At 42.0% G+C, this 21,681-nt stretch overlaps 1 protein-coding gene across 1 annotated transcript in view; it reads right to left on the reverse strand.

Annotated features, from left to right (window-relative positions):
- Nucleotides 1-21,681, reverse strand: part of LOC148775811 (ATP-binding cassette sub-family C member 4-like) — a 148,804-nt gene that overhangs the window by 24,430 nt on the left and 102,693 nt on the right. The window contains exon 26 of the mRNA XM_088842650.1: nucleotides 11,896-12,051. Within this exon, the coding sequence (XP_088698776.1) occupies nucleotides 11,896-12,051 (156 nt within the window). The remainder of the gene's footprint in view (nucleotides 1-11,895; nucleotides 12,052-21,681) is intronic.

Here is a 21,681-nt window from a genome sequence, read left to right on the forward strand (position 1 = left end):
AATACAAAGACATCTAAATTCATTATTATTAATTATAAAGTTGCAAATGTATGTTTATAAAAAAGTATCTCTAAAATAATTTTCCATTGTACAAAGTGTGCTACAAAATATCTTCTGAACTACTGAACACTAACAGGAAAGTGTTGAAGAAGTTTTTTTCATCTTAAGGAAAAAACTGAAGACAAAGGAAGATTTGATTAAAAAAAAAAAAAAAACCACCCTGGTAATAAATATCTGTTTAAACACTCACACAAACTGAGGAAATAATCACATGAGAAACTTAACATCAAGATCTACATAAATTAACTGTCAATCCTGGTGTGACTGGGAATTACCAACAGCATGATTAGTAGCGGTTTGTGCCTCAAAGCAAACCATTAAATATTTACACATTAGCACTGAAGAATAAACTAGGCTATTTTCTCCATTGGTCAGACTGTCTTCTAGCATTTGGAATCTCTCCACATGTGTGAAATGAACATCCCCACGTGTGCAAGGGGAACATCAGCTCCTGGGGTCTACAGCATGTCTGTCCACGGAGAGATCGCCTCGGATTCTGCATCAGCTGGTCCCACGTTCTCTCACCTGTGGGTCAGGATGACCTGCCTCAGAACCTCGTTATTAACTGCAAGGCCAGAAGGACCTGAAACCCACTGTGACCTATGTCATGATACTTTAATTTAAATAGTTCTTCCTATTCATCTGCTTCAGGAGGAGCCACAAGTAAATTACTCTGGAAATATGTCTCCTCTTGGCCTCAAGAGAGAATCCTGTACATAAGCTCATGGCGGCCATTTACCTTTTCTTCTGGAAGGTTCTAGTAAGCCAGGTCATAAGAACATGGGCAGCAGAGAAGAGCCCAATAAGCTCCTTTCAGTGAAGGGGCAGAACAAGGGGAGGCACACATGTGGGAACAAGAGGAGATCTGATGCTTCCACAAGGGCCCAGAACTGCTCGGAATCCCCATGTTCAAATCCTGCCTGGCCTTGGGGCTGGACTTTCCTCCTCACTTCACAAAAGCCTGAGAGGAAAGATGAAGATAGATAGACATTTCTTTTCCCTAATCATGAGGAAGAATGATACTCAGGAAGCCTTCCAAACCTTCCTTCAATATGGTCCCAGTTTTAAGTCTGGTGAGAGAGAAATGAATACAGAAAACTCAGGGTGTGCCACCAAAAAAAGACATATCCCTGAGCAAATCCACAATTAAAAAGATATTATAAAGGGAGATTTATTTGCACAAAGTTGATTAAGTGGCCAATATGCTTCCAAAGCACTGAAAATCACTAGTCATACAGTATTTCAGAATGAGTACTGAACTGAGCTAAAAATTTTCAAGACCCAAATTTAAGATTTCCCTTAAAACTCGAATTTAGGATCAAAGACTAAACAAACTCCCATGGATGGAGGAGCCTGGTGGGCTGCAGTCCATGGGATCGCTAAGAGTCGGACACGACTGAGCGACTTCACTTTTCACTTTCATGCACTGGAGAAGGAAATGGCAACCCACTCCAGTGTTCTTGCCTGGAGAATCCCAGAGACGGAGGAGCCTGGTGGGCTGCCGTCTATGGGGTCGCACAGAGTTGGACACGACTGACGTGAATTAGCAGCAGCAGTGGCAAGCGTTCCTTGCCAGGGGAATAACCATCATTCTACTTCAGATTTTTATTAAAAACTTGTTACTCTTTGTAATTATCAACCCTAAGATTCCCACATGCTGGAAATTTCTCATCCTTCAGCTATCTCCTTGAGTTCTGCACAAATCATGTAGCCAGGTGAGGGGAGGCTGGTCCCCAGTATTCTTCCTTCTTCCTTCCTCCATCTCCCCTCCATTTTCCAGGTTCTTTCAAGTAAGCAGGCTGCTCCCTGCACATAATCTCAATCGGTGTTCTTTCTGGGGGACATATTTAACTACTTCAGATCCTGAGCACAAAGGATGCACATACTTCAGCTACCTGTTGTGTTTAAGGAAATTTTTTAAGAACTTTCATTTTAGATTATTCCTAAAATTTTGAACAGAAGTTGAGGAGCACCTTCTTAAGAACGCAATACCCATCTCTGAAAGTTCCCCCAGGACTGATGGTCTATATCCCACTCCCCTGTCTCTGCTCCTACCCAGGTCCTTGTTACCATCACATCTCCCCCAGTTCTGACCTGTTCATGGGGGGTCAGCAGTGATGGGGATGAGCCTGGGAGAAAGAGAGACCACCATGGAAGCTCCCTGCTGCTTCCAGGATCACAGGGACCAGGAATCCAGGGAAGATGGTGTGGGCCTGGCTCACCTCAGAGAGACAAAGAAACAGCACTGGGCTCCCCCTCTGCAGAGTCTGCTCTCAACTTCCTAAGTTACCTAAATTGGGGTATTGAGACACAAGCATCACTGCTTCCTACTCATTTGGGAGGAAGAGCAATATAAGTTTTTGCACTTAGACAAGTAAATTCAAGTAGCCAAACTACCAGACTTTCTCTACCTCTGCAGCTAGCAAGACCTTGTAAAGACAAAGGGTTCTTGGTTGAGGAGGGATAACATTTTGAGTATCTTCTCCTGACACATATCAGCCCGTGACATACAAGTGCATAAATCCATTTCTAAACTGATATTGTCCAAATGAGGGACAGAGCAATAGTAGTATCGTCTGGCTTTCAGCTCAGTTGCTCATTCATGTCCAACTCTTTGCGACCCCATGAACCACAGCACGCCAGGCCTCCCTGTCCATCACCAACTCCCGGAGTTCACCCAACCCATGTCCATTGTGTCAGTGATGCCATCCAACCATCTCATCCTCTGTCGTCCCCTTCTCCTCCTGCCCTCAATCTTTCCCAGCATCAGGGTCTTTTCCAGTGAGTCAGCTCTTTGCATCAGGTGGCCAAAATATTGGAGTTTCAACTTCAACATCAGTCCTTCCAATGAACACCCAGGACCGATCTCCTTTAGAATGCACTGGTTGGATCTCCTTGCAGGCCAAGGGACTCAAGAGTCTTCTCCAACACCACAGTTCAAAAGCATCCATTCTTCAGCACTCAGCTTTCTTTATTGTCCAACTCTCACATCCATACATGACCATTGGAAAAAAGATAGCCTTGAATAGATGGACCTTTGTTGGCAAAATAATGTCTCTGTTTTTTAACATGCTCTCTAGGTTGGTCATAATTTTCCTTCCAGGGAGTAAGCATCTTTTAATTTCATGGCTGCAATCCACCATCTGCAGTGATTTTGGATCCCAGAAAAATAAAGTCTGACACTGTTTTCACTGTTTCCCCATCTATTTGCCATGAAGTGATGGGACTGGATTCCATGATCTTAGTTTTCTGAATGTTGAGCTTTAAGTCAACTTTTTCACTCTCCTCTTTCACCTTCATCAAGAGGCTCTAGTTCTTCCTCACGTTCTGCCATAAGGGTGGTGTTATCTGCATATCTGAGGTTATTGATATTTCTCCTGGCAATCTTGATTCCAGCTTGTGCTTCCTCCAGCCCAGCTGGCTTTGCTCTATACTTATTCACTCTTCCTATGTTTTGGGGAGTCCTTTCAAGTGGGATGGTAAGAAAAATGGGGGAAATATCTGATGAGTACAACACGGCTGAAGAATTGATGCTTTTAAACTGTGGTGTTGGAGAAGATTCTTTAGAGTCCCCTGGAGTGCAAGGAGATCAAACCAGTCAATCCTAAAGGAAATCAACCCTGAATATTCACTGGAAGGACTGATGCTGAAGCTGAAGCTTCAATACTGATGTGAAGAGTTGACTCATTGGAAAAGACCCTGATGCTGGGAAAGATTGAAGGCAGGAGAAGGGGATGGTTGGATGGCATCACTGACTCGATGGACATGAGTTTGAGCAAGCTCTGGGAGTTGGTGACAGACAGGGAATCCTGGCGTGCTGCAGTCCGTGGGGTCACAAAGAGTTGGACATGACTGAGAAGTGGACAAGGTGGAGACTGGAGAGTGTAGGACTCTGTCATATGACTAGTACTTTGGATTTTACTCTGCTGCGATGGGAGTCTTTGGAGATAAAACTGAAAATCTTCGCTATACAACTGAAACACTGTGAATCAACTATACTTCAATTTAAAAAAAATAGACACATATAAAATTTGAATCCTGACTTTGCCCCTTACTTGAAAAGTAAGATAAGCTCCCACTGACTCAGCTTTTAAATCTGTCAGATAAGGATAACAAACTGTGAGGATTAAGCAGGAAATTGTGGGATAAGAAACTAAAATGTGTTAACGATTCCATAAACGTTAGGAATTATTATTAATACCCGTGTAACTTGTCAGGGACTGTAACAAGCACTAGAGGAACAGAAGTGAGAGATACAGGCCCTGTCCTCAGAGAGAAAGAAAATAGTCAAGAGGTCAAGAGTGTGGGGAGACCTGAGAAAAAGGCTGGAGGTCTTGGTGGGGGACTGGAAAGTAAGAGTATGTACAAGGTCATGGTCAGGAAAGAAGCTGGTGGGAGGAAAGCCAGAAATCAAAATACAAAAAAATTTTAGTCTGATTTCTTGCTCTTGGTGGAAAATGTTAGATACATTTCTCTGTTATGCTTTTCCCCAAAATTCCTATTGTGTTTTTTGTTTGTTTTTATTTTCTGTTTCTTTGCTTTACTATTCATATTTATGTAACAATTTAGTTTTTATTATTAAACAATAAATATAAAGAAAATCACAAAAGACCAAGAACACATAAACAGAAATTAAAGAGAAAAGTCATTTCAGAAGGTGTTACTCTTTCTACTTAAGTAGAAATAATACCCAAAAGGCCAGTGCCCTGATTCTTAAGAATAATAACAGCTCCTGATGACTGAGCATTCCTAAGAATGAGACATGGGCACAAACATTATCTCACTGTTACATCTTCACCGCAAATCTGTGGGTCAATGATTTCCAGACCGGGTTTAAGGACGAGGATGTTGAAGCTTGGCAGCCAAGTGACATCATCAAGGCCCCACAGTAAATAAGGCAGAGCAGGAATAAACTGTGGGTCACACTGACACTTATCTGCACTCAAACATTCTAGCCCTGTCTGCCTCCTGAATGACTTCCTGGGAATCTTTACACATGGCAAGTTTTCTCCGGATTCTTTCTCTTTAATCAACCAACACTGCACCTTGGAGACAAAGGCATATAAAGTGGAATCTACATGGATACAAAGCTTAGCACTGTTTTGTAAGCTTGCTGTCTGGAGTGTGTACCTAGAACATGCTCCAAGGAAGGATAGAAACCAACAGAACAGAACCAAAACATGCTTATGTCAACGTGTGTTTAGTCTTTGCTCAGATGTGTTTCCAAATACTATTGGCAGAGCTAAGAATCATCCAATGTTATTTACTTACAGAGTTATTTTATGTATACAAGCATGCAACTTTTTCCTATTAAGAAGCATTAAAAATAATGCAGGGCATGTTTCTAAAGCATTGCATTCAAGGATATGAAAGGACTTTACAGACATGCCCTTTATTTCTACTAACTAATCTCACATGGCCATTTCCAAGATGAGTACCATCAAAACATAAAATTGGGAATCTAAGCTCATTTATTTTATAATGTAACCATAAGTTATAAATCTAATAACCAGAGGAAATCTTTAAATATGGGGACTAAATGTGCTGGGAGAAATACCAATAACCTCAGATATGCAGATGATACCACCCTTATGGCAGAAAGTGAAGAGGAACTCAAAAGCCTCTTGATGAAAGTGAAAGAGGAGAGTGAAAAGGTTGGCTTGAAGCTCAACATTCAGAAAACGAAGATCATGGTATCTGGTCCCATCACTTCATGGGAAATAGATGGGGAAACAGTGGCTGACTTTATTTTTCTGGGCTCCAAAATCACTGTGGATGCTGATTGCAGCCATGAAATTAAAAGATGCTTACTCCTTGGAAGGAAAGTTAAGACCAACCTAGATAGCACATTAAAAAGTAGAGACATTACTTTGCCAACCAAGGTCCATCTAGTCAAGGCTATGGTTTTTCCCGTGGTCATGTATCGATGTGAGAGTTGGACTGTGAAGAAAGCTGATCGCCAAAGAATTGATGCTTTTGAACTGTGGTGCTGGAGAAGACTCTTGAGAGTCCCTTGGACTGCAAGGAGATCCAACCCGTCCATTCTAAAGGAGATCAGTCCTGGGTGTTCATTGGAAGGACTGATGCTAAAGCTGAAACTCCATTACTTTGGCCACCTCATTTGAACAATTGACTCACCGGAAAAGACTCTGATGCTGGGAGGGATTGGGGGCGGGAGGAGAAGGAGACGATAGAGAATGAGATGGCTGGATGGCATCACCGACTTGATGGACATGAGTTTGAGTGAACTCCGGAAGTTGGTGATGGACAGGGAGGCCTGGCATGCTGTGATTCATGGGGTCACAAAGAGTCGGACATGACTGAGTGACTGAACTGAACTGATATACTAAAAAGTTCTTCCCATTTTTCCTGAAAGGGATAACTTTGAAAAAAATTTTTTTAACTGTGATAAAATATACATAAAATTTGCTAATTAACCACTTTAAGTGCACAGTTCAGTGATGTTAAATACAGTCACATTGTTGTACAGCCATAGCCACCCAGTCACAGATCTCCTTTCATCTTAAAGAACTGAAACTCTATACCCATAAACAACAATTCCCCTCTCCTGGCCACTCCTGGCACCCACCATTCTACATACTATATCTATGAATTTGCTATTCTATGATAACTATTTGTAGAATCATACAGTATTTGTCCTTTGTAAATGACTTATTTCACTTAGTTTAATTTTTTCAAGGTTCATCTGTGCTGTAGCATGTGTCAGAATTTTCTTCTTTATTAAGGCTGAGTAATATTGTGAAGAAAGCTGATCGCCGAAGAATTGATGCTGATGGAGAAGACTCTTGAGAGTCCCTTGTACCGCAAGGAGATCCAACCAGTCCATTCTAAGGGAGATCGATCCTGGGTGTTCATTGGAAGGACTGATGCTAAAGCTGAAACTTCAATACTTTGGCCACCTCATGCGAGGAGTTGACTCACTGGAAAAGACTCTAATGCTGGGAAAGGTTGGGGGCGGGAGGAGAAGGGGATGACCGAGAATGAGATGGCTGGATGGCATCATCGACTCTGTAGACATGAGTTTGAGTGAACTCCGGGAGTTGGTGATGGACAGGGAGGCCTGGCGTGCTGTGATTCATGGGGTCGCGGAGAGTCGGACATGACTGAGCGACTGAACTGAACTGACTGACTATTCTACTGTATGTATAGGCTTCACATTTTGTTTGTTGATTCATCTGTCAATGGACCCTTGGGCACCTCCACCTTTTTGCTGTTGAGAATAATGCTGCTCTAACAAGCATGTTCCAGTATCTCTTCAAGACCTTTCTTCCAATTCTTTTGGGTTTACACTCTAACGTAGAATTGCTAGGTCATAGACTATGGTTTTTCCAGTGGTCATGTATGGATGTGAGAGTTGGACTGTGAAGAAAGCTGATTGCTGAAGAATTGATGCTTTTGAACTGTGGTGTTGGAGAAGACTCTTGAGAGTCCTTTGGAATGCAAGGAGATCCAACCAGTTCATCCTAAAGGAGATCAGTCCTGAGTGTTCATTGGAAGGACTGATGCTGAAGCTGAAACTCCAATACTTTGGCCACCTCATGCAAAGTGTTGACTCATTAGAAAAGACCCTGATGCTGGGAGGGACTGGGGGCAGGAGGAGAAGGGGATGACAGAGGATGAGATGGTTGGATGGCATCACCGACTCTATGGACATGAGTCTGGGTAGACTCTGGGAGTTGGTGATGGACAGGGAGGCCTGGTCTGCTGTGATTCATGGGGTTGCAAAGAGTTGGACATGACTGAGTGACTGAACTGAACTGAACTGATGATAATTTCATCACTAACTTTTCAGAGCAACCAGCAAGTTGATTTTCATAGTAACTGCACTATTTTTCATTCCTATCAGCAATGAACAAGGATTCTAATTTCGCTACATCCTTGCCAATACTTATCATTTTCTTTTTTACTCTCTCTTTTCTTTGATAGCAGACATCTTAAGGGGTGTGAGGTGGCATTTCACTAGAGTCTGAAAAGAATATCTTGGTTTTAAAATTACTTAGATTCAGTTCAGTTCAGTTCAGTCGCTCAGTCATATCTGACTCTTTGCGACCCCATGAATCACAGCACACCAGGCCTCCCTGTCCATCACCAACTCCCGGAGTACACTCAAACTCACGTCCATCGAGTCGGTGATGCCATCCAGCCATCTCATTCTCTGTCATCCCCTTCTTCTCCCGCCCCCAATCCTTCCCAGCATTAGAGTCTTTTCCAGTGAGTCAACTCGTCGCATGAGGTGGCCAAAATACTGGAGTTTCAGCTTTAGCATCAATCCTTCCAATGAACACCCAGGATTGATCTCCTTTAGAATGGACGGGTTGGATCTCCTTGCAGTCCAAGGGACTCTCAAGGTCTTCTCCAGCACCACAGTTCAAAAGCATCAATTCTTCGGTGATCAGCTTTCTTCACAGTCCAACTCTCACATCCATACATGAACACAGGAAAAACCATAGCCTTGACTAGATGAACCTTGGTTGGCAAAGTAATATCTCTGCTTTTGAATATACTATCAAGGTTGGTCATAACTTTCCTTCCAAGTAGTAAGCGTCTTTTAATTTCATGGCTGCAATCAGCATCTGCAGTGATTTTGGAGCCAAAAAAAATAAAGTCTGACACTGTTTCCACTGTTTTCCCATCTATTTCCCATGAAGTGATGGGACCAGATGCCATGATCTTTGTTTTCTGAATGTTGAGATTCAAGCCAACCTTTTCACTCTCCTCTTTCACTTTCATCAAGAGGCTTTTGAGTTCCTCTTCACTTTCTGCCATAAGGGTGGTGTCATTTGCATATCTGAGGTTATTGATATTTCTCCCAGCAATCTTGATTCCAGCTTGTGCTTCTTCCAGCCCTGCGTTCCTCATGATGTACTCTGCATATAAGTTAAATAAGCAGGGTGACAATATTCAACCTTGACGTACTCCTTTTCCTATTTGGAACCAGTCTGTTGTTCCATGTCCAGTTCTAACTGTTGCTTCCTGACCTGCATACAGGTTTCTCAAGAGGCAGGTCAGGTGGTCTGGTATTCCCATCTCTTTCAGAATTTTCCAAAGTGTATTGGCATCCACACAGTCAAAGGCTTTGGCATAGTCAATGAAGCAGAAATAGATGTTTTTCTAGAACTCTCTTGCTTTCTCCATGATTCAGTGGATGTTGGCAATTTGATCTCTGGTGCCTCTGCCTTTTCTAAAACCTGCTTGAACATCTGGGATTTCACGGTTCACATATTGCTGAGGCCTGGCTTGGAGAATTTTGAGCATGACTTTACTAGCGTGTGAGATGAGTGCAATTGTGCGGTAGTTTGAGTATTCTTTGGCATTGCCTTTCTTTGGGATTGGAATGAAGACTGACCTTTTCCAGTCCTGTGGCCACTGTTGAGTTTTGCAAATCTGCTGGCATATTGAGTGCAGCACTTTCACAGCATCATCTTTCAGGATTGAAATAGCTCAACTGGAATTCCATTACCTCCACTAGCTTTGTTCATTGTGATGCTTTCTAAGGCCCACTTGACTTCACATTCCAAGATGTCTGGCTCTAGGTCAGTGATCATGTTATCATGACTATCTTGGTTGTGAAGATCTTTTTTGTACAGTTCTTCTGTGTATTCTTGTTACCTCTTCTTAATATCTTCTGCTTCTGTTAGGTCTATACCATTTCTGTCCTTTATCAAGCCCATCTTTGCATGAAAAGTTCCCTTGGAATCTCTCATTTTCTTGAAGAGATCTCTTATTTTTCCTATTCTGTTGTTTCCCTCTATTTCTTTGCATTGATCGCTGAGGAAGGCTTTCTTATCTCTCCTTGCTATTCTTTGGAACTCTGCATTCAGATGCTTATATCTTTCCTTTTCTCCTTTGCTTTTCACTTCTCTTCTTTTCACAGCTATTTGTAAGGCCTCCCCAGACAGCCATTTTGCTTTTTTGCATTTCTTTTCCATGGGGATCGTCTTGGTCCCTGTCTCCTGTACAATGTCACGAACCTCCGTCCATAGTTCATCAGGTACTCTATCTATCAGATCTAGTCCCTTAAATCTATTTCTCACTTCCACTGTATAATCATAAGGGATTTGATTTAGGACATATCTGAATCGTCTAGTGGTTTTCCCTACTTTCTTCAATTTAAGTCTTAATTTGGCAATAAGGAGTTCATGATCTGAGCCACAGTCAGCTCCTGGTCTTGATTTTGCTAACTGTATACAGCTTCTTCATCTTTGGCTGCAAAGAATAGAATCAATCTGATTTCGGTGTTGACCATCTGGTGATGTCCATGTGTACTTAGATTAATTCCAGGTATTTTCGAGGTCACGGGTAGGTAGCAACAGCTGTACCCAAGTCCACATTTGCCTTCCTTTGGGTGCCACGTTGTACATGCTTCCTAATAAACAGGGATTTCAGGACACATTACACCCACATTCCAAGAAGCACATTTTCCTGGCTCATTCTGTCTCGCCTCCTCTCTGTTTCTCATCTCAAGAGGCTATTTTTCTGAGCTTCCTCTGATGGGCAAATGATTACTAAGTATATAAATAAAAAACTCACTTTTTCTTTAATAAGCAAGTCTGTCAAAGCAGAGGGCAGGATGATAGATGAAGACACAGGGACGAGGTTGCCCTTGGCTATATGCCTGCTGCTGCTGCTGCTGAGTCGCTTCAGTCGTGTCTGACTCTGTGCGACCCCACAGACGGCAGCCCACCAGGCTCCCCCGTCCCTGGGATTCTCCAGGCAAGAACACTGGAGTGGGTTGCCATTTCCTTCTCCAATGCATGAAGGTGAAAAGTGAAAGGGAGTTTGCTCAGTCGTGTCCAACTCTTAGCGACCCCATGGACTGCAGCCCACCAGGTTCCTCCATCCATGGGAGTTTCCAGGAAAGAATACTGGAGTGGCATGCCATTGCCTTCTCCATGGCTATATACCTGGAGGATAGTAATTTATCAATAAATATCACAGAATTATGTTGAGTGAATTAACCACAAGGAGTGACAGGAGTGTGTACCCGTGCACACAATCCAGTCTCCAAACTTTCCCTGAAAGTTATACTACTTTACAAAGAAGAGAAAAGAGAACAGAATCAGAGCCCACCTCAGCACTCCACCGTCACAGCAGGCACATCTGGGTCTACATGAAGCACTTTACACTCACTGACTTATTTTGTCCTCACAACAGGTTGAGGGGGTGATACTGTTATCACCCTTGTAAGACAGAGAAAACCAAGGTACACACAGACAGAATTCAGAGTCCCCTGCTCTTCCTCACTATGCTGTATTGCCTCCCTGGTGAAAGTTATTCATTAATGGCTAAATTTTCAAAGTCTCCCCAAAGCATCTATATATCCTATAATCCTCAAAGCCCCACAATTTCACAGAAAGTTCTCCAAGGAGATATTCACTTTTAAAAGATGTCCTCATTTCCCACAGCTAAATTATATCAGTAAGACACTTATTAATAAAATTCATGTTTATTATAAATTTAGGAATATATATAGGAACCTCTCCAGCACTAAACAAATAATTTATCCTTCTGTTCTCAAAATTATGTGATTATCAGTGGTTAACACTGTGAAAACTGAGGAAGTCTGAGTCCAGAATTCTATCTCAGTGAGTTATTAAATCACATGCACACAAAACTAACAAATGAACAAAACAAAAACAAAACCTGGTATCCGATGAAAGTGTCTGTTGAACATACCTGCTGCTAAATGTATGCTCTATTGGGAAAAAAAGGATCAACTCATTCACTTAACATGAAAAGACCAATCAACTTAAAACCACTTAAACCTTAGACGCCTTATGAAAAGAACATGTGAGAATGCTCTGCTATGCATACCTGAAGTGCAACTGACATTTTCTTCCTTAAATCATGTAGTCCAATACGTCTTGTCGAGATGTCATCAATATAAATGCTACCTTCAGGTTCTGACAATCTAAAAAGGGCAGCAATGAGGGAACTTTTTCCAGCTCCTGTTCTTCCCACGATGCCAATCTGTAAAGAGACCCAGGGGGATGAAGAATTAAGAGGATGCATAAAACCCAGGAGAACCCTGACTGTTGAAGATGAATTTTAAAAGTTCTATTATAGGTAAAGAATAGACTATAAGTTTCTCAGGCAAGGCCCTGCTGACATTTTGGACCAGATAATTTATTTTTGAGGGTCGGGGGCCTGTCCTGTATATTGTAGGATGATTAACAGTAGCCATGAACCCACTAGATACCAGATGCAACCCCCAAAATTGTGGCGACAAAAAATGACAGAAATTTACAAATGTCCCTGAATGAGACCACCATCATCCCAAGAATACACAATACAAACTATAGTGACTTTCATGACTATTCAGATTTCCCTGATTAAATGCTTAATATGTGGAAAATTGTTTGTTTTCTATAATTATCACATAGTATCCATTACGTGGTATGTTAAAGGGGAAGACACTGGACATGGAACAACAGACTGGTTCCAAATAGGAAACGGTGTACGTCAAGGTTGTATATTGTCACCCTGCTTATTTAACTTATATGCAGAGTACATCATGAGGAACGCTGGGCTGGAAGAAGCACAAGCTGGAATCAAGATTGCCGGGAGAAATATCAATAACCTCAGATATGCAGATGACACTACCCTTATGGCAGAAAGTGAAGAGGAACTCAAAAGCCTCTTGATGAAAGTGAAAGAGGAGAGTGAAAAGGTTGGCTTGAAGCTCAACATTCAGAAAACAAAGATCATGGCATCTGGTCCCATCACTTTATGGGAAATAGATGGAAAAACAGTGGAAACAGTGTCAGACTTTATTTTTTTTGGCTCCAAAATCACTGCGGATGCTGATTGCAGCCATGAAATTAAAAGACACTTGCTCCTTGGAAGGAAAGTTATGACCAACCTTGATAGTATATTAAAAAGCAGAGACATTACTTTGCCAACCAAGGTGCGTCTAGTCAAGGCTATGGTTTTTCCAGTGGTCATGTATGGATGTGAGAGTTGGACTGTGAAGAAGGCTGATCACCGAAGAATCGATGCTTTTGAACTGTGGTGTTGGAGAAGACTCTTGAGAGTCCCTTATACTGCAAGGAGATCCAACCAGTCCATTCTAAAGGAGATCAATCCTGGATGTTCATTGGAGGGACTGATGCTAAAGCTGAAACTGAAATACTTTGGCCACCTCATGCGACGAGTTGACTCACTGGAAAAGACTCTGATGCTGGGAAAGGTTGGGGGCGGAAGGAGAAGGGGACGACGGAGAATGAGATGGCTGGATGGCATCGCCGACTCTGTGGACATGAGTTTGAGTGTACTCCGGGAGTTGGTGATGGACAGGGAGGCCTGGCATGCTGTGATTCATGGGGTCGCGGAGAGTCGGACACGACTGAGCGACTGATCTGATCTGATCTGATGTGGTGTATATGTGTGGGTGTGTGTGTATGTAACTAACATTTGTAAATAAAGTAAGAAGATGACTTAAAACAAATAACCTGACTGCAGTGAAAACCCAGCAGTCTCCTAAGTGCTCCATAAGAAGTCAGTTTTAAATTAGTTTTATTCCTACTCCCTGGGTAAATTGACCTTGAGAATTATATGGGTAATTTTACAGAGATATCAACAAGTCAAGTCAGAAGTATTATACACAAACAAGTACTCACTTTCTCAGGGATACGTTATTTATTTAAGAGGAATTATTCATTGGCAGAAAAATGAAATCACCTCCTGATATTAAATATCTTAATTATATTCTATCTTGAAAGGAAACATCTTCACATATAAAATGCAGGTCTCAGTCTTGAGAGACAGAGGCCAGTAGACAAAATGTACATAATGAGATCAACAACAACACGAACGTTTGCTATTTACATAGGACCTTTCACTGGAGCAGTTCAAAAGGCATTTTACTAAAAGGCATACTTAAAACTGAACCTTGGAAAAACACATGTGAAATGTCAGTCTATTTATTAAAAGCAAAGCAGAGAGAAATTAAATGCACTAACAGTAAGATTAAGGAATCAATACATCCCAGTACACCAGCCCCGAGCATCCTGTAATGCATCGAACCTGGACTGGCGATTCGTTTCACATATGATAATATACGTTTTTCAAAGCCATTCTCCCAGATCATCCCACCCTTGCCCTCTCCCACAGAGTCCAAAAGACTGTTCTATACATCTGTGTCTCTTTTGCTGTCTCATATACAGGGTTATCGTATCATCTTTCTAAATTCCATATATATGCGTTAGTATACTGTAGTGGTGTTTTTCTTTCTGGCTTACTTCACTCTGTATAATAGGCTCCAGTTTCATCCACCTCATTAGAACTGATACAAATGTATTCTTTTTAATGGCTGAGTAATACTCCATTGTGTATATGTACCAAAGCTTTCTCATCCATTCATCTGCAGATGGACATCTAGGTTGCTTCCATGTCCTGGCTATTATAAACAGTGCTGCGATGAACATTAGAGTACATGTGTCTCTTTCAGTTCTGGTTTCCTCGGTGTGTATGCCCAGGAGTGCGATTGCTAGGTCAATGGGATGGGATGGGGAGGGAGGTGGGAGGGGGGTTCAAGATGGGGAACACATGTACACCCAGGGCAGATTCATGTCAATATGTGACAAAACCAATACAATAAAGTAATTAGCCTCCAAAAAAACAAAAAGGGAGGGGGGATAAATGCTGTACTGAAAGTGAAATAAATAAATAAATAAAACACTTTGGGAAAATCTCAGGAAAAAAAAAAGAATCAATACTATGTAGGTAAAATGCTGGTGGCTGGTGGTTTAGGCCCTAAGTCGTGTCTGACTATTGCAACCCATGGACTGTAGCCTGCCAGGCTCCTCTGTCCATTGGATTCTCCTGGCAAGAATACTAGGGTGGGTTGCCATTTCCTTTTCCTAGGTAAAATGCTGGCAGGGAATAAAACCACATTCAAATATATATGCAGAAATTGGCCTTTTTTTAACCAATAAATTTTAAAGTGAAAGAAAGCATTATATGATCCGTCATGTCCAACTCTTAGCAGCCCCATGGACTGTAGACTGCCAGGCTTCTCTGTCCATGGAATTGTCCAGGCAAAAATACTAGAGCGGGTTGCTGATTCGTACTCCAGGGAATCTTCCTTACCCAGGGATGTAACCCAGGTCTCCTGCCTTGCAGGCAGATTCTCTACCGTCTGAGCCACCTGGGAAGCCCACCTGCAAATTCTCTGATGGAAGCTTTCCAAGAGATGATTTCATCTCTATGTAAAATCTGGAATTGATGAGAGTGTAAGATACGCTTAGATCATTTGTAAATCAGTTAAGTTTTAAAACTCATGGCTTTAAAAAAGAACAACTAAATCTTTCTGAGCAATATGATCAGAATGCTTAGAACTTTTCATGTTTTCTGATTTGAACCTCTGGAGTTTCACATCTTTGTCAAATCAATCATGGCATTTCAAAAAAGAATTTATCTTTATAGAGATTAAACATAAGAAAATTGGGTTCAGCTAATTTTATTATCTTATAAATCTTATTATCTTATAATGACTATAAGACATTTTGTTATTGTTCAGTAGTGTCTAACTCTTTGCAACCCCATGGACTGTAGCATGCCAGGTTTCCTTGTCCTTCACTATCTCCTTGAGTTTGTTCAAACTCATGTCCATTGAATCAGTGATGCCAGCCAACCGTCTCATCCTCTGTCATCCCTTTCTCCTCCTGCCTTCAGTCTTTCCCAGCATCAGGGTCTTTTCCAATGAGTTGGATCTTCGTGTCAGGTGGCCAAAGTACTGGAGCTTCAGCATCAGTTCTTCCAATGAATATTCAGGACTAACTGCCTTTGGGATTGACTGGCTTGATCTCCTTGCTGTTCAAGGGACTCTCAAGAGTCTTCTCCAGTACCCCAGTTCAAAAGTATCAATTCTTCAGTGCCCAGCCTTCTTTACGACCCAACACTTACATCCATACATGATTACTGGAAAAACCATAGCTTTAACTATATGAAACTTTGTTGGAAAAGCAATATCTCTGCTTTTTAATATGCTGTCTAGGTTTATCATAGCTTTTCTTCCAAGGAACAAGCATCTTCTAATTTCATGGCTGCAGTCACCATCCACAGTGACTTTCAGGGCCTAAGAAAATAAAGTCTGTCACTCTTTCCATTGTTTCCCCATCTATTTGACATGAAGTGATGGAACCAGATGCTGTGATCTTAGTTTTTTGCATATTGAGTTTTAAGCCAGCTTTTTCACTCTCCTCTTCACCTTCATCAAGAGGCTCTTTAGTTCTTCTTTGCTTTCTGCCATTTAGGTGGTATCATCTGCTTATCTGAGGTTACTGATATTTCTCCTGGCAGTCTTGATTCCAGCTTGTGCTTTATCCAGCCCAGGATTTCGCATGCTGTACTCTGCATGTAAGTTGAATAAGCAGGGTAGCGATATACAGCCTTGAGGTACTCCTTTCCCAATTTTGAACTAGTCCATTGCTCCACGTCTGGTTCTAACTGTTGCTTCTTGATCTGCATAGGCTTCTCAGGACATTTTGTACTTTATGTTAAACCCTAATTTATATAATACAGATGGGCCATTCTCTGCATACAGGCAGGTCATAGTATGTGTACATGTGGTTCATGCATTCTGTGTTCATGCAGGCCTCAAAGATATTTTGAATATCAAAATAAATTATATGAATGTTTTGTTTCTCTGTGCAAATAAAAGTTATATTTATACTGTATTGTAATCTAATGAATGACAGTCAGTTCAGTTCAGTCGCTCAGTTGTGTCCGACTCTCCGCGACCCCATGAATCACAGCACGCCAGGCCTCCCTATCCATCACCAACCCCCGGAGTTCACTCAAACTCATGTCCACAGAGTCGGTGATGCCATCCAGCCATCTCATTCTCTGTCGTCCCCGTCTCCTTCCACCCCCAACCTTTCCCAGCATCAGAGTCTTTTCCAGTGAGTCAACTCATCGCATGAGGTGGCCAAAGTATTGCAGTTTCAGCTTTAGCATCAGTCCTTCCAATGAACATCCAGGATTGATCTCCTCTAGAATGCACTGGTTGGATCTCCTTGTAGTATAAGGGACTCTCAAGAGTCTTCTCCAGCACCACAGTTCAAAAGCATCGATTCTTCGGCGATCAGCCTTCTTCACAGTCCAACTCTCACATCCATACATGACCACGGGAAAAACCATTGCCTTGACTAGACGGACCTTGGTTGGCAAAGTAATGTCTCTGCTTTTTAATATACTATCAAGGTTGGTCATAACTTTCCTTCCAAGGAGCAAGCGTCTTTTAATTTCATGGCTGCAATCACAGTAGCATACCTTAATTTCCAATACTTTATTATTAAAAGAATGCTAACCATCTAAGCATTTATAGGGTAGTAACACTAAAAACCATTGATCACAGATCAGGATAACAAATATAATAATAATGAAATGGTTTGAAATATTGCAAGAATTATCAAAATGTGACAGAGACATGAAGTGAGCAAATGCTATAGGAAAAATGGTGCCAATGTACTTGCCTGACACAGCATTGCCAGAAATGTCCATTTTTAAAAAAGCATTATCTGCAAAGCACAGTAAAACAGGTGGGCCTATATTTCTGAGTGTTCTTATACATAAATCAACACACATCAGGACACAGATGAGAACTGATCTGTGAGAATGGGTGTATGTTCCCATGTTATCAGCTCCACCAAAACTGATCCATCTGTGCAAACAGGAACATCCGTAAACTTTGGATAAATGGACTGAGATATGTAGGGGCACCGAGGACTGCTCATGACCACAGGACTGTGAGTTCCAAACTCCAGTGAAGAGAACTAAAAAACCAGAGGACTTCCCTGGCATTCCAGGTGTTAAGATTCTGTGCTTCCACTGCTGGAGGTGTGGATTCGATCCCAGATCAGGGAACTAAGATCCCACATGCTGCATGGCCCCAGGCCCCCCAAAGAGAAAAGGGCAATTCAAAGAAAACCTGACTCTGATTATTCCTAGAGTTCAGTAATCAAAACTATAGTCTAAATGTCTTTTCTGGGTAACCAAAGGGTTTTACCAACTGCCCTTAGAGAGTGTCACCAGTATCAGTAAGCGTACCTTCTTCTATCTAAGACACTTGGGGGCTTCCTTGGAGGCTTAGTGGTAAAGAAACTGCCTGCCAGTGCAGGAGATATGGGTCCAGTCCCTAGTCCTGGAGAATCCCACATGCTGCAGAGCAACTAAGCCAATGCACCACCACTATCAAGCCCGTGCTCTACAACCTGGGAGCCACAACTACTGAGCCTACGTGCTACAACTATTGAAGTGCTCACATCCTACACCCCATGCTGCTAACGAGCGAAGACACCACAGTGAGAAGCCCATGCGCAGAAACGAAAGAAAAGCCTGAGTAGCAACAAAGACCTCACACAGCCAAAAATAAAGAAAGAAAGAAATACAATTATAAAGACACTTGAAGAAAATCTGTTATTTACTTTGCAATGGCCCCTTTCTGTTTTTCCAACCAAGTTGGTCTCTGATGTTGATACAATTTATTAGACACTTGTTCCTGGATCTCTCTTCACACATCAAACTCAACATAATCAACACCCAACACCCCACACAAAACAACCCCTTCACCCATCTTCCCCACTTGACTCTCACTACTTCTTTCCTAGGCTCATAGTGCTTAAAAAACAAAATAAACCCTTTCCTTAATCATAATCAACGCAAATGAATTTGAAAAGTAGATAAATACTAGCTATACTCTAGCACTCTGAAAAAAATTCTTAAAATGATGTTTTTACTTTCTAGGCTTCTATATGTGTTCTTTTTGTTGTTGCTGTTGTTGTATTTTTTTTTTTTTTTTTTGGTATGTGTTCTTAAAGAGACAAGTTCACATATTTAAACACAATGGGATTAATGTGAACATACTGTTATATGTGGTTTCATTTCATATTTCATAAAAATTTACTTTAATGGTTGCCTAATATTATAGTACATGTGATCATTTATTTAACAAATCCTCTAGTGCTGGATACTTCAGTCAGTTAGTTCAGTTCAGTCGTGTCCGACTCTCCACGACCCCATGAATCACAGCACACCAGGCCTCCCTGTCCATCACCAACTCCCGGAGTTCACTCAAACTCATGTCCACAGAGTCGGTGATGCCATCCAGCCATCTCATTCTCTGTCGTCCCCGTCTCCTTCTGCCCCCAACCTTTCCCAGCATCAGAGTCTTTTCCAGTGAGTCAACTCGTCGCATGAGGTGGCCAAAGTATTGCAGTTTCAGCTTTAGCATCAGTCCTTCCAAACACCCAGGATTGGTGTTCATTGATCTCCTTTAGAATGGACTGGATACTTAGGCAGCATCAAACAGTTAGCTATTATAAATAACTCTGTCTTAAATATCCCTGAAGCTAAATCTTTGCAAACAACCTGAATCATTTTCTTCCCATAAATTCTCAGATGTGGAATTTCCTGAGAGTCAAATATAAACCCCTTGAGCAGCAAGTATGAATTCGTTGGACAGCAAGGAGATCAAACCAGTCCATCCTAAAGGAAATCAGGCCTGAATATTCATTGGAAGGACTGATGCTGAAGCTCCAATACTTTGGCCACCTGACACAGAGAGTCAACTCATTGGAAAAGAGCCTGATGCTGGGAAAGATTGAAAGCAGGAGGAGAAGGGGATGACAGAGGATGAGATGGCTGGATGGCATCACAGATACAATGAGCACGAACTTGGGCAAACTGCAGGAGATGGTGAGGGACAGGGAGGCCTGGTGTGTGTCAGTCCACGGAGTCGTGAAGAGTCGGACACGACTAGGTGACTGAACAACAACAAAGCAGGAACATTTTCAGAGGAAGCTCTTAAGCTGCTAACCTACCCTCCAGAAGTATGATACCATTTTCTGCTCCCACCCATTTCTCTGCACGTTCATAAATCCAGGTGTTGTAGCTTTGTTTTAATCGACATCAATTTGATTCCAAGAAGTGGAATCACTTTCCCAACTGTCCTCTCTAACCTCTCCTCCTTCAAGTACACGAGTCGGCTTCCTTGGCATCACCGGGTAGTGGTGAGGGTGAATGTAAAAACGTGTCTTACACACTCGGTAGTTCATTTTCCTGAATGCTTTGCAGGTGTCCAGGTCTTCATTCACTGGTTCAGGGCATCATGCTTTTGCTTATGCTGGTCTCACCTCCTGGAATGCCTTTCACGTGCATTTCCACCTGCTGAAACCCTAACCACACATCACTAAGTCTGTCTCACAAGTCTAATTCCTTGGAAATGCTCTCCCTGTCCCCTAATGATGGCTTGTTCCAACTCTAACAGATGTTATGTCATTTTTTATAAACATTTATAAAAATGGTGACCTTGTTCTAGCTTACAAAGCTAATACAGCCGTTTTTTTGTTTCTTCAACTAGACTGTATATATTGACATCAGGATCTGTATTGGATTTGACTTTTTCTTATTTGTATTACCTGTGGTGCCCTGAGACAAAGAAACTTCCACTGGGAGCTGAGATTTTTAACTCAAGCCAGAGAAATTTATGAGAAATCTATTACAATATTATTTAGATATAAGATAAATCAGAGACAGACATAGCAGATGGATCCTATAGACACAAATACAACTTCAAATGGCCAACACCTCATTCTCATGGGACAGACACCACCTTCCACAGCGTAAGTGGTTAAGGTCATTTTACACTCTATGAAAACGATGACCATTTTTGTCCAAGCATTTACTCTGGGTGCTTTACATGTCTTATCTTAAATTGTTCATCAGCCTACAGGTTACATCCTTTCACTTCCATTTTGCATAAGAAAAGATTGAGGCTTAGATGAATTAGTCTGTCTGAATATCAGAGCCCATAAGTAGCAGGATGGGACTCAAATCCACATCTGTTGGCCTCTTTTCCATCTGCCGATGGACCTCCTTATCCCCTGGATGGCCTGAAACATTATGATGTCCCTTTGTGCAGCTAGAACAGAGAAAGTGGGGAGAGGTGCAGTTGCAGTTAAAGGAACAGGCCTAACATAGAGATCTTATGGTCAGAGTGTTAAAGCATGACGTGGACACAGGCATATTTGTGGTGAGTGAGAGCAAAGAAGGTACCTGAGAGCAGGTAGACCAATTGTCAGTAGAAAGAAGTGGCACCCACAGCCGGAATGAGAGAGAAACCTGCACCTAAGTGGGACACATGGTGCCTGGGGAACAGGCTAAACAGACATCGTGCCCCACTCGGGGCAGCAAGAGTCATTGTTGATCCCATCAGGTGGTAAAACAGCCACGCATACTCTGCGGCACGGGGCTGTCTCTGACTCCAGGTCCAGGCAGGGCTGAGTCTGTGGGAAGTCCCTCCAGTCCCCGCAGGAGGCTGGTGTGGGGAAGGACAAACACCAAGATGAAAACTGCCTGTAATGAAGACAGACTCCACTGGAAAGATGCAAAGAAATGCAGCGGAATCACATAGAATTAGATTATAATGTAAAAGTGCAACTTATAGTGCATAAAAGTAAGTAAATCTAGGGCCACAGGACATTCTAGAGCCTCTTGCTCAGTCGCAACAGAGATTTTGGAATTCTTGAGTTAAATTTCAAACTGTCAAAGGACATGTCTTGGGAATCACAGGTTATCACTCATCAAAAACTGCCCATG

This window comes from Moschus berezovskii, chromosome 13 (assembly GCF_049115385.1).
Source record: "Moschus berezovskii isolate FMDL1 chromosome 13, NW_MosBer_1.0, whole genome shotgun sequence".
Taxonomy (NCBI): Eukaryota; Metazoa; Chordata; class Mammalia; order Artiodactyla; family Moschidae; genus Moschus; species Moschus berezovskii.